We start from the raw sequence: 13,861 nt of genomic DNA, 5'->3' as shown, positions 1-13,861 counted from the left end.
GTGCTCTTTTCAATTCCTTTTCTGAGCTAGTAAAATTTGTTCCATTGTCGGACCTCATTTGACATACTTGACCTCTTCTGCATATGAATCGTCGTAATGCATTTATGCAAGAATCAGTGTCCAATGAGTATGCCACCTCCAAGTGGACTGCTCTACTGGCCATACATGTAAAAATTACGCCATAGCGTTTCACAGAAGTTCGACCTCTATTCACATCATTAGGACCGAAGTAATCCACACCTACATTAGAAAATGGAGGTAGATCTGCAGTTATTCTTTCTTCAGGTAAGTCTGACATCTTTTGCTCACCTAATTTTCCTAGGTTTCGTTTGCAGAAAGTACAGCTTGAAAGAATTTTTCTGGCTGTTGCATTGGCTTGAGTAATCCAGTACTTTTCTCTTAATATAGACAGCATATGATTTCTTCCACTATGGCCACTCTGCACATGAATATGCCTAAGAATCAGCTTGGAAATATGCTGGTCTTTAGATAAAATAACTGGATGTTTCTTTTCTTCAGGCATAGCAGCTTTGCATAACCTGCCACCGATTCTCAACAATCCATCTTCTAAAATGGGGCTTAACTTGTGAATAGAACTGTCTTTTCTGATTTCAGATCGTCCAGATTTCAGTGATGAAATTTCTACACTGAATCTTTCCCACTGACAGAACTGGATAATAGCTTTTTCCGACTCCGCAAGGTCGTCTGGAGATAAGGATATGCCTCCATAAGAAGCTTTGGTTTGTTGCAACCTCTTTTCCAACACATTGGAATCATTTAAAGTTGTCAATTGTTTTCTTTGCCAACTTACTTCAAGTAGAACTTTCTTTATTTTCAGCATCCATGCAACTGCAGTCTTGAGTCTTTTCCAATCAGAAAAGTAATTGATCAGCCTATGGGTTGCATTATTGGCTTCTTCAATATTTACAACATTTGTTGAAAGCTCTTTCTTTAGTTCTGGATCATCATCCACAATGCTTGACTCAATGTTGTCATTTGACCACTTCGAAACTGGTTCTCTCAGAAACTCTGGTCCATTTAACCATCTTTTATTGGTTGTTAGTTGTTGTACAGTCATTCCCCTGGATGCATCATCTGCAGGGTTTAGTGAAGTATGAATATACCTCCACTGTGTCACATTTGAAGCTTCTCTGATGGCAGAAATCCTATTTGCCACGAAGGTGCGGAATCTCTTGTTTTCATTCTTTATATACTTCAGGACAGATGTACTATCAGTCCAAAAACAAGAAGTTTCCAGTTGAAGCTGAAGTTGTTCTCGGAGCATTTTGTCAATGCGAACTGCTAAGACTGCAGCGGTAAGCTCCAAACGCGGAATGGTAACTGGTTTTAGAGGTGCCACCCTGGCTTTGCCAAGTAAAAAGGAAACATGAACAACATTGTCACAATTCTGTAGCCTCAAATAGGTCACAGATCCATATCCACTTCCACTGGCATCCGAAAAATGGTGTAGTTGGGCACTAACCGTCTGTCCAAAATCACACGGTTTCAAACATCTGTCAACATTAAAGGTACTTAACTGATCCAAGTCAGAAATCCATTTAATCCACCTTTGTTCAAGAACTTTAGGAATCTCATCATCCCAGTTACACTTTGTTCTGCACAACTCCTGGAGGATGAGTTTGACTGGAAGTGTCAGTGGTGCGAGATATCCTAAAGGATCATACACTGAACTAATTACTGACAATATTCCACGTCGAGTTGGCATCCTTTCTTTGCAAACGGTTCTGAAATTGAAGGTGTCAGTCTGTATGCACCATTGCAGTCCTAAGGCCCTTTCCACTGGTAGTTGGTCTCGATCCAAGTTGAGCTCATTTAGATTCTTGGATCTATCCTTTTCTGCAATGGACTGTAAGACTTTACGGCTGTTGCTGACCCATTGCGTCAGATGAAAGCCTCCCTTTTGACATAGCGTGGTCAGGTCTTTAACCATCTGGATTGCTTCATATTCTGTAGACAAGCTTTTTAAGCAATCATCCATATAGAAGTTATTATACACAGTGCCAATTACTTCTTCATTAAAACAGTGTTGACTGTATTTTGCAGTTCTCCTCAAAGCGAAACACGCACAACTCGGGGATGAAACTGCTCCAAAAATATGAACAGTCATTCGAAAGACAGCAACATCTTGTGTAACATCTCCACCTGGCCACCACAAGAAGCGAAGAAAGTCTTTGCCTTCTTCTGCCACTTTGACCTGGTAAAACATTGCTCTGATGTCAGTCATGAAAGCAACAAGTTCTTGTCTGAACCTCAGAAGAACTCCAATTAAAGAGCTTGTGAGGTTTGGGCCTTGTAGTAGTTGATCGTTTAAAGACGTGCCCTGGTATTTTGCTCCACAGTCAAATACCACACGTAACTTGCCTTTACGAGGGTGGTACACACCATGATGTGGAATGTACCAAACTTTACCGTCAGATCTATCCAATTGATGCTCTGGCACTTTCTCAGCATAACCTTGGATAACCATATCGTTGACAAAGTTTGTATATTCTTGCTGAAACTTAACATTCCTTTCAAATTTTCTTTTTATTCCCACAAGACGCTGTTTGGCAATGTTAAGATTGTTAGACATAACAATATCTTTGTTTTTGAAAGGCAGTTTCAAACTATAATGTCCATTCTTGAAGCTCACAGAATTCTCCATGATTTTCATGAATTGTGCCTCCTCTCTGGACATTTCTTCCTTGTCCTCTGACATTCTTTCATTAAAATCATGCTGGTATTGCTTTTCCAATAGCAACTCCAAGGATTCCACAGAGATCCTATTTACTCTAGCAGTGTGTAGTTCATCTTGATCACTGCCTAGAGAACCATTGACAACCCACCCCAATAGGGTTCGAATGGCATAGGGACCATCTCCTTGACTATTTACCACTTCCCAAGGTTCAAGTAATTTGGAGGCGTTGGTACCTATCAACAACTCCACCTCAGCCTGAATGTGCGGAATGTGAATATCATTAAGATATGGCCATTTAGTTAGGTCTTCCTGATTGACCATGTTGGCTTGATTTACAGGCATTTGTTTCTGTGTGTACACTTCCGGTAATTCATAAAAATGATTACCATCAAGACTTGAAATTTCTAAGTTGCTTACCACATAGCTTGAGACTGTTGTTTTGGGACTCATGGTAAGCAAACAAATATTTGTCTTTCGTCCGTTCAGGTGCAACTTCCTCATTAAGCTTTCTGAACAAAAGGTAGAGGTACTGCCGGTGTCCAGAAATGCATATGTTTGAATAACTTTGTTGCCCCTTGCAGACTTTACTTGGACTGGAAGAATAGGCAAGATACCACTGCTACTCCCGGCCCCAATATGACCACACGTTTGGGCAAATACAAGGGTATTGTTGATAGTTGGTTCTACATTCTGTTCATGATTTGTGTTGACAGCTTTATCAACTTTAAACTCCTTAAAATGAATGTGAAGAACACTGGGATGTTTCTGGTTGCATACCTTGCACATTAAGCGTCTTTTACATTCTTTGCTCATGTGCCCAACATGTAAGCAACCAAAACAGACAGCTTTTTCCTTTATAAAGTTTACCTTTTCCCTATGCATCTTCTTCTCAAATTCTTTGCATTGCTCCAAAGAATGACATTGTGAACAGAACAAACAAGTGGAGTTACTCTTGAATTCCCTGCTAGGATGTTTAGCATTTACCCTTTGGATTTCACCAACAATGGGTTTATTAACATTGGTAACATTGGTAGCAAAACTATCTCCCTTTAACTTTGGCCTTGATTGGAATGGTGACTTCCATTTGTAGACATCCTTCGGTTTACCAGTTGTTCTCATCTCTACATGTTGAATAGATCCAAATATTGGATCAGAAATGATTTTAACCTGGTACTCAATGAAATTGACAACATCACTAAATTGGGCTCTTCTTTTCTGTCTTTCCATAATATCACATGCAGCTGTTCTCCATTTTTCTCTGAGTTTAAATGGAAGCTTTGAAATTACTGCTCTCATGTTTGTTGGCATGTCCAGTTCTTGCATATACTGAAGATCTGCCATAGCATTGCAACATCCACGTAAAAAGAGTGCATAATCTTGAAGAGCTGTTGTATCTTCATACCTGATCATAGGCCATCCTAGCACCTTCTCCATATATGCAGCAGAAACAAAATAATCCTCTCCAAACTGCCGTTTAAGCATAGCTTTAGCTGTATCATAACCTCTTTCTTGTGCCATATTCATACAGCTTCGAACAATTTCTCTTGGGCACTAAAAGTGCACTTGTGTATCTTTCAAGGAAATACAAGCAATCACCTTTGTTATTCGTTTTGTCCTCCACACAGTGTTTAAAAGCTTTAGTGAACAAACTAAATTGCAATGGATCCCCTTCAAACACTGGAATATCACGTGGTGGTAAATGTTGAGACTTTTGCTGGTTTATTAACAACTCTGTTATTTCTTGATGTTTTTGAAGCATAGTTTGCGTGAAATCAAACCTTCCATCATCTACTGAAGTGGCAATTCTGGGTCTTGAAGATGCAGGTTGCTGTAAATGAGATGATGTTGGTGGTTGTGAGGTAGCACCTGAGTTGCTTTGCAATATAGCTCTTGATTGTCTCTCAACTTCTGGATGTAGAGATGCAGTTGCTTGCTTTGCCTGCTTGCTGACATAGGATTCCATTCCATCTGATATAATGCTGTTTGCTCGTTGTTCATACGTCCTGAGCACAGATATCTTTGCATTGGATGCGGCGATTTTTGCATCAATATCTATTCGTTCCTTACGCTTCTGTAACATTTCCAACTGTTGCTCAATATCATGCTTAGTTTTTAAAGACTCTGCTTGAGCAACAAGAGCGGCTTTTTCTGCTTCAAGTTGAATGCATACCAGTTGCACAGAGGCATTAGATTGGCTGGAGCGGGAACTGTGGCGGTTGCTCTTGTGAGAAGTGCGACCGCTAACCCGCGTTTCAACATTCGAAATGCTATCATTAGGTTCAATTTCGCTTGCAGCACAATCACATTCCTCCTGTAGCGTTTCCAACAATTTATATACCACAGTGCTGAATTCCACAACCCCTATCATTTTTGCTTTGAACCATGTTTCATGCCGATCTTTCTCTGCATCAGGCAATAAAACAATCAAAGACTCGTGCGCTTCCTTTGCTTCTTTGCATTGTGTTTCAAACTTTTCAAACATACACTTGATCTCATTTCCATACTCTTTATTACCCATTAACTCTAGTATTGTCTTTTTCAATTGGGATGCTTTGTCAAACTTTGACTTTCTTTGTTTTTGTAAAATATCGAGTTTTGCCATTAAACCCTTTGCAGTAAGTTTAACCTCTCGTTTTCGTACAGACAATTCAACATTTTCAACCTCTGCTATCTGAATCGAAGCCCCATCTTGCTCGATTTCAGAAGCAGGCAACTTATTTTCATCATCCGCCATTATTAAACCTTTACCAACTGCATAATTTACATCATAAACATCCGTTCAAAGACTGAAAACATGGGAAAACACAAGCATTTCATAATGATGAAACAGTTCAGGTCCTTTTCAAACATGTCCTTTTTTACCACCAATGCATTGGATTTGTCTTTGTTTGTTTGTGTGCACACTGTTTTATATATGGCCATTTGACTCAAGTTCAAGTGAAAGCGCTTTCATACCTCAGTTCAAAGGCGTTGAAGACTTTGTTGATCGTGTGCTCTGTTCTCCTCGTGCGGGTCTGTAGTCCTTCGAAATCCGCGGCGATCAAACCCACGCAACAATCCACAAAATAATCCAACAAACTGTCACGAATGAGCCTTATCCAACTTCAGATCCGCGGACTTTTCCTGTAGTCGCTCAAACTCGATCTGCTCCAGTCGATGTCGATAAATCCTCATTCCGATTCCTTTGGTCAAACTTTTTGACTTACTATAGTGACGCATATGGCTCCATTGTCTGTTTCTGACGCGTGCTTATGTCTTGACTCAAATAAACAAATGTCCATGCCTTCAGAATCGATTTCATATAAGCCAAGTCCTTTTATTGTCCATTTGGCATTGCAAATAACAAAATAAACAAAATAAAGGATTAAATCAAACTTCTGATTCAAACATACTGTTAAGCAGGAGCATAATCCATATGGCACAGCATGACATGACACGACATGGCTCGACACAGCACGACACAGCACGGTCAAAAAGTTTGTTGACCTTCCATAAGCGCACCTGTTACTCATTACCACCGCGCTTAAATGCACTCAAAATACTAGTGCGCCCTCTAGTGTCACAAAAAAAATACATTTCAGCATAATGGCTCCAACAATATCCATTAAACAGATGCAATTTTCAAAATTAAAATCAGTGTTAGCACAGATTATGGTTATTTCTGTGGTTAATTTGTGGATTGGTTTACTGTCTTTATATCATAATGCAGTCGGATGTTAGTCTTGTTTTCTTGCTCTTCTTTGGGGCCACTATTGCCCCTTCAAAATGTGTCCACTTTCCTCCTACCGTTCAGTTCCTTCTCCATCCAAATTCAGGCATAGCACTTCTGCTCTTCCACTTCTTTACAAACCACTTAAAAAACACCAAATGATATCTGATTTAGAAGAGCTGAATTTGAACAGAACATGTGTAATTGATAACTTTTTTAAAGATGTACTCTTGGAGGGGCAAGACAAGAAATGACATAATGATATATTAACAAGTCATGAATTCATGTTTCTTTATAAGTAATTAATGATGAGTTAGTAACAATGTGAAAAAAATCATCATGTGAAACAAAAAATCTCACTCCAAGCAAAACTCAAAAGTTGGCCACTCTGCAACATTTATGAGATTAAAATGCCAGCATTACCATAGGAGCACAACAAATTTGCCGAGCGAGCACCGAGTGCGCCACTAATGAGTATCCCACCAGAAACAAACCCTATACTGTAGTTCCAGGAAGAAAACTAGCTATTACAAAACATAGGCCTAAATAAACTATAACAATCAGAAAACAGTTTAGATCAAGTTAAATTTATTAGTGTTAGTTATTAGTCTATTTCCACGTTTGATTAGACGGATCTGTGTAATTAATGGCTAAAAAATCATGTGCCATTCCAATTATTTGTCTCAAAGCTGCAGATAGCAGATTATCATATTACAGTTTAAATTCTGGCAGAATTAAATTATATGTTTAATTCAAATTTAGATTACTTCTTATTTATTCTTACGGAGACTGATTGATTTAGTTTACCCCTAATATTACTTAATTAACAAGCATGTACTAACGTGTAGTTAAGATGGTATATTCATGCAGTAATTCATATGACTCATGTCGTAATTAAGGTTAGTTATTCATTAGTACATGTCTTATCTCATCATTAGTTCATAGTAAAGTAATTATTAATTCAGGTATTAATACATGATTATTCATGTACTGTTATTGTAAAGTGTTACCAAAAAAACTCCAAAGAAAAACAATGGCAAAAAGGTTGCTATATAAACTTGATCCATATATACAATAGGAAATACATATTTGATTAATAGTGTTTCATAGGAATTCTTATTGAATGAATTAGACCAATAAGATAATGGTTATGTAAGTGTATACATATGATGTTGTTAATAACAAAGAATGAAATTGCACCATACAGGGGGCCATAGAGAATCTTGGTTTTGACATTCCAGAGTTTAATTTTCTACTGCTTAAGGATGCCTAAGGGCACCATATCCCTCTCATCATTGTGGTCATGCCCCAACCACCTCATTTTAATGCGTCCCAGGAACAGATAGATGAGTGGGCTGGTAAAGAGGTGGGTTGTGGCCAGTATGGTAGCAGCTGGAAGTCCATATTTTGGCACATTTTCACCCAGGCTGCCGCTTACAGTGGCCTGAAGCATAGTTAAGATGATTTGAGGGCCCCAGCACACAAAGTAGGCAATCTTTATAGCACAGATGATTTGTGCCTGCTTCTTGCAAGATTTACATTTTTTGTGAGATGATGTCACACAGCAGCTGAGAAACATTACCAAAGCTGGCACCACTAGCCCGAGGAGGAATCGCATGACAACGACAGCCTTCAGCCTTGTAGTGCCGTCTTGAGTTGTTCTGGATTTGTCCAAGTCATAGTCATCAATGCACTGAAGATATCGGACCTCTCTGGAAAACAGCGAAGGACATGCCAAGACTGCTGCAATAGTCCAAGAGAATGAAATCAGAATGATGTTACAAGTCTTCATCTTTTTTGTGCACATGCTTTTTAAAAGAGTTGATTTAATGCTCCAGAGACTCAGCATGGTTGCTGTGAAGAACATACTGCCGTAGATGATAAAGGATGACAACTTGCAGCTTGCATTTCCGTAATTCCATTTAAAGTTATTGTAAGCATACAGGAGCTGAAACACAACAGATGTACATGAGACTAAATGTGTTACAGCCAATGCCATAATCCAAATAGCAACCTCCTGAAAACTCTTGTATTTCCGGCAGCTGATGACAATGACATTGAAGTTGAGGGTGACACCAAGAATGAGAACAATGCAATATGAAATCAAGTAGGTCATCCTGATATAATTTTTGTACTCATTAATGCTTTTTTCTTCTTTTTTAAGTCCACGAATGATATCATCATAGTCTATATTGGTCGAGTTACTTTGAAGTCCATGAATTATATCATCATCTATCTTGGTCGAGTTACTGTGATCTGCAGACATCTTGTAAATTCTAAAACAAAATTAAATGGATTATTTCAGTGTAAATATGCTGCCCTGGAAGGGACAGGTTTCTGTTCGTGTTTTGTTGTGTTCTTAAAAGAATAGTGCAGAAAAAAAAAGCTCCACAGAAGTGGTGACTATGAACTAACAGAAGTTTTATTTTTGAGTGAACTGTTCCTTTAAGGAGGAGTAAAACATGTTGCTCTGTTCAAATGAGCACCAATGAAAGCATGGAATGCTCTTCTGTTCATACTATCTTATATTATAGAAATATCTTATGTTATAGCAATTACACTGAAATCCTTATACTTTGATCAGTGATGAACACATTTAAATGCCTTATATTATAATCAGGGAAAAAACATTAGATACTTCTTAGTAAGTCAACAGAAAAACTGTAAAACCGTAGTAAATCAAATATCACACACAAAAAAATGCAAATTGTAATATTGTGTAATGAAAACATTTACGAAGCATCTCCATAACAAACATAAAAAACATTACCACAATTAGAGTACAAAAACAGCAATATCTGCAAAACAACACTGCATGCATGTTAAAAAAATATTATTGTGTTATATATCACACCACTTTTGATATATATATATATATATATATATATATACTGTATGTATATATATATATATATATATATATATATATATATTTTTTTTTTTATGCTTTGCTTTCTGCATACCTTCTGAAAAATATTCTTACCTTTGGCAGCAACAGTGCAGAATGAAGAAAATCAGAAGACTGTGTCCATCTGAGAGAACTCTGAAAATGCAAGTAACAAAAAAAGTGCACAGAATATTTAAGTTTCTTTTTGACGGCTGCAGCACACGCTTGTTTTCGTCAGCTGCAATTTGAGCTGCAGGACTTCTTTGGTTCTTGGAAAAAGTCCAGAAATTGGATTAATGTGGAAAAAGAAGTGTTATTCTTCTAAATTTAACCATATTTAAAATGTCATTCCATTTATGCTAAAAGTTGGCATCTGAGTTTGTGGTTCTAAGTTTAAAAGAGAGACTTGCACTTTCATAACAAGCTGCCACATGTTGTTTACAGCAACAGCACCACCAGATTAAGGTACATATAGAACAAAATATTTTGTTAAACCTTTAGTAGCTTCACTCGGTTACATTTTCAAGAGCACTTTACCAGAGGCTGAAGTCTTAAAACTTAAGCTCAAAGATAATGAATTAAAAGCAACCTACCTTTATGTTTTGCTCTGTCCCCTTCCAGTTCGTGTGAGAACTGAGCTGACTGTATTGCCTGGGGGACGAATAGATGTCTAGTTACAAAAACTAAATAGTTTAGTATTCGTGCCAACAGCATAAGAATGAGGGATGTACCAAGATAACACTGAGTTAACTGGTGTGCACTTAATGATTAAGCGTTTGTTTTGTACAAATGACTTCCTCACCTTTTCTATACTGAACTATTAGAACTATTCTATACTGGTGGTCCTATGCATGGGAAATGGCTTTCTTGGTTCTCTTACGAGAGGTTCTCTCTCAAAGTCATCTTTGCTCGAGATATTGAAGCCAAAAATTATCTTAATTTTGTATTTATTGTCAACGCAGGGCTGCAGCCAGCAGACCTAGAGCAGGCCATCTTGCGTGCTCAATGGCTGCCCTGCGGCAACTGCTTCAGCCTACCACTGAGCCTCGCGCGTGACGTCACGTCCAAAGTTACGCGTCATAGCCCGTCAGAAAGGGGGTGGCTTAGCGTATAAAAGCCAGGCTCGTAGGGTGCGTCACTGATTTCATCATCTTCAGCAAAGCTCTCCGCATTGCTGGACTCTGAGAGAAGCCTTCCGCCGTTGAATCCAGCGACTAGCAAGCAGAGGAAAGTGCCTGAAGAGGCTGGCCATCTTCGCCACCTTCAGCCATCCGTGCCTGCTACACCATCCGGCGTGTATCCTTTTATAACTGCTAAAACTGTGTGTGTTCGCCGCTGCGACACTCTCTCTCACTAAAAGAGCGCGAGCGTTTGTTTCCAAATGCCTTGCCTTTCTTGCGGCTCGTGTAGAGCACCGCTCAGCGCAGGAGACCGCCATGGATACGGGCGCCCTGGATACGGAAGCACTTCGTACAAGTGCATTGTGAAGCACTTCCGCTGTCGACCCTGCAGGCTCGACTCGAAGCCTTCACACAGAACGCTGTCACTCCACCCTCTGGACCGCGCAGGAAGAAGCGCCGTGCTCAGAGGATGCCGGAGCCTGTGGCCGCGGTGAAGTGCTCGCCGGAACGTCTCCCGCCGGCCTCACTCTCTCCTTCTCCGCCCCTCCCGGACGCGCAGCCGTCGGCCTTGGCCCGCGCTGCCGCCGCCTCAGGGGACGAAGCTGAAGGAGGCCACTCACTGGACGGCTGTTCCATCCTGGCTTCGGACAGCGAGGAGTTGCTCAGTTCACATCACTCCGCCTCCTCATCCGTCCAGGAATCCAGAAGGACTCGGGCAGGCGTGGACGTCGAGTTAATGCGCCTCCTCTCTAAGGCCATCGACCAACTCGGCCTCGATTGGTCACCGCCGAAAGAACCCGCACCCAACAGACTCGACGGCTGTTTCCTGCACAGCCGCCGCCCTCAGCCCGTTTCCAGATCTGCACCTTTTCTGCAGGAGCTGCATGCTGAGCTGTCAAAATCGTGGAACGCAACATTCTCCGCGAGGCTCCACTCTGATGTCTCCTCGACGCTCTCCCGAGTGGATGGCGCCGCCGAGAAGGGATACACCTCTATCCCCACAGTGGAAGCGGTGGTCGCAGCGCACCTTTGCCCGTCCTCTGCTAGATGGCGCTCAAAGTCTGCCCTCCCGTCCAAAGCCTGCAGAACCAACTCAGCCCTTGTTGGCCACACCTTGGCCGCCGCCTCGACAGGACGGCCGCCCTAGATCTCGCTCCTCCGGTCGCAGGCCGCCTCTCCCCCGGGGACCCCGGCCCAGGGTTGTGCTGAAGCCCGAGCAGGGAAGGTCCTCCCAGCAATGCCAGTGAGGAAAAGACGCGCTGGTCTCACTGCGGCCAGACCACCGTCAAAGCATCTCGTCCTGTCAGTCCCGTCAGTGAAGGCTACTGCAGGCATACATATAGCAGCCAACGAGTCGGTAACACAGCCCGCTTGCCTGCACACAAACACCATTTTTACTGGTTCGCTTCTCTCGATCTGAAAGATGCATACTTTCAGATCCCGATAGCCTCGCGTCACAGGCCACTCTTGAGATTCGCCTTCGAACGATCGGGCATATCAATACACCGCCCTCCCGTTCGGCCTATCCTTAGCGCCCGTACATTTACGATGTCACCCCCTTGAGAGTGAAAGGGCTGCGAATTCTGCACTATTTGAACGATTGGCTGATTTTAGCCCAGTCAGAGATGGAACTGTTATCTCACAGAGCTGCGCTTCTCAGCCATCTGGAAAGCTTGGGTCTCACGGTCAACTGGACCAAGAGCTCTTACTGCCCAGTCAGTCAGTTTCCTTCCTAGGAATAGGAAGTGTTCGACAGCTAGCCGCATCTTTCCAGAAAGGCAGCATTATACCTCTGAAGACATTCCAGAGGATGCTAGGCTGTATAGCATCAGCTGCGGCTGTGCTTCAGCTGGGCCTGCTGCGCATGCGCCCGCTACAACGCTGGCTGAACTCCCAAGTGCCTCACTGGGCTTGGTTTTCAGGCCACAGACAAATCAGAGTGACTCAGAGCTGCGTTTCGGCTCTGCAGCCCTGGTTAGCGGCCGACTGGTACCAGCGGGGAGTGACAATGGGGGCTGTTTTACACCGATTGGTCATCTCGACGGATGCCTCCAACCTAGGTTGGGGCGCTGTGTTCGAGGGCAGACCGGCCTTTGGCCTGTGGTCAGACCAAGAGAAACGCTTCCACATAAACTGTCTGGAAATGATAGTGGTCGAGAACGCGCTCAAACGCTTCCTCCCGTTCATACAGGACCACCAAGTACTGGTCCGGTCGGACAACATGTCGGTGGTGTCCGACATAAACCGTCAGGATGGCGTCAGTTCCAAGAACCTCTACCATCTGACGGAACGCCTTCTTATGTGGTCCCAGGGCCGCCTGCGCTCGCTGAAAGCCGCACACGTGTCAGGCCACTTGAACAACGGTCCAGACATACTGTACAGGAACCACATTCCCTCGGGGGAATGGTCCTTGCACCCCCAAACAATCCAGTTACTGTGGCGCCTCTTCGGCAAAGCGAAAGTCGACCTGTTTGCGTCGAAAGACAACGCTCATTGCCCGCTGTTCTTTTCAAAGAACGAGGATGCGCTGGGCCAAATCTGGCCCAGCCTCCCACTTTATGCTTTCCCTCCGGTCTCTCTGTTACCACAGGTAATCAAGAGAATCAGGGAAACGCGCCACTCTGTGCTCCTTATAGCCCCGCGCTGGGAGAATCAAACTTGGTTCCCGGGGCTAATGCGGCTGTCCCACACAGCCCCTTGGCCGATTCCGGTGAGGAGAGACCTCCTCTCTCAAGCCCGCGGCTCAATCTGGCATCCCCATCCAGAGCGCTGGTCTCTACATGCATGGTTGATCAACAGATACCCGTTGTACTGCCAGAGGGAGTGATGAACACGATTACTCAATCCAGAGCCCCCTCTACGAGGTGGCTTTACGCGTCTAAATGGTCGGTGTTCTCCAAATGGTGCGCTGATAGAGATCTAAACCCACGAATGTGTGGGGTCCCGGGGTTGCTTAGCTTCCTTCAGGAGCTGTTGGATAAGGGCAGGTCCCCATCCACGCTTAAAGTCTATGTGGCGGCCGTTGCAGCGTTCGCTGGGTCGACGCGTGGCCAGTCAATAGGAAGGAACGAGCTCATCATTCGCTTCCTTAGAGGAGCTAGACGAATGAATCCCCCGCGACCCCCCTCGGTTCCCATCTGGGATCTTTCACTGGTCCTAGAGGCCCTGAAAGCTTTCCCCTTTGAACCATTAGACTCCGTGGACGTAAAGTACCTCTCGCTCAAAACCGTTTTTCTCACAGCTCTGTCATCAGTTAAACGTGTGGGGGATCTACACGCGCTATCTGTTAGTGCTGCGTGTCTTGAGTTCGGGCCAAATGACTCCAAAGTCATCCTCAAGCCAAGACATGGTTATGTCCCTAAAATATTGGGCACCCCCTTCAGAGCGCAGGTCATTGCATCCGACAGTGAGGGTGATGTGAATCTTCTCTGCCCCGTCAGGGCGCT

General features: G+C 42.9%; 1 protein-coding gene across 2 annotated transcripts; it reads right to left on the bottom strand.

Annotated features, from left to right (window-relative positions):
- Nucleotides 1-5,188: 5,188 nt before the first annotated feature.
- Nucleotides 5,189-10,028, bottom strand: LOC143748993 (chemerin-like receptor 1). 2 transcript variants are annotated; one of them, XM_077241335.1, is made up of 4 exons: nt 9,888-10,028; nt 9,391-9,450; nt 8,659-8,683; nt 5,189-8,613 (listed from the first exon to the last, which is right to left on the bottom strand). In XM_077241335.1, the coding sequence occupies exons 3-4, from the start codon at nt 8,671-8,673 to the stop codon at nt 7,660-7,662; spliced, it is 969 nt and encodes a 322-aa protein (XP_077097450.1). In that variant the 5' UTR covers nt 8,674-8,683; nt 9,391-9,450; nt 9,888-10,028; the 3' UTR covers nt 5,189-7,659. The 2 variants fall into 2 exon arrangements, with proteins under 2 accessions (XP_077097450.1, XP_077097449.1); XM_077241334.1 differs by having other exon boundaries at nt 5,189-8,683.
- Nucleotides 10,029-13,861: the final 3,833 nt, after the last annotated feature.

Source organism: Siphateles boraxobius, unplaced genomic scaffold, assembly GCF_051911475.1.
Source record: "Siphateles boraxobius isolate OS27281-9 unplaced genomic scaffold, OSU_SipBor_1 24, whole genome shotgun sequence".
NCBI lineage: Eukaryota > Metazoa > Chordata > Actinopteri > Cypriniformes > Leuciscidae > Siphateles > Siphateles boraxobius.
This window is presented reverse-complemented; position numbering and strand designations above follow the sequence as displayed.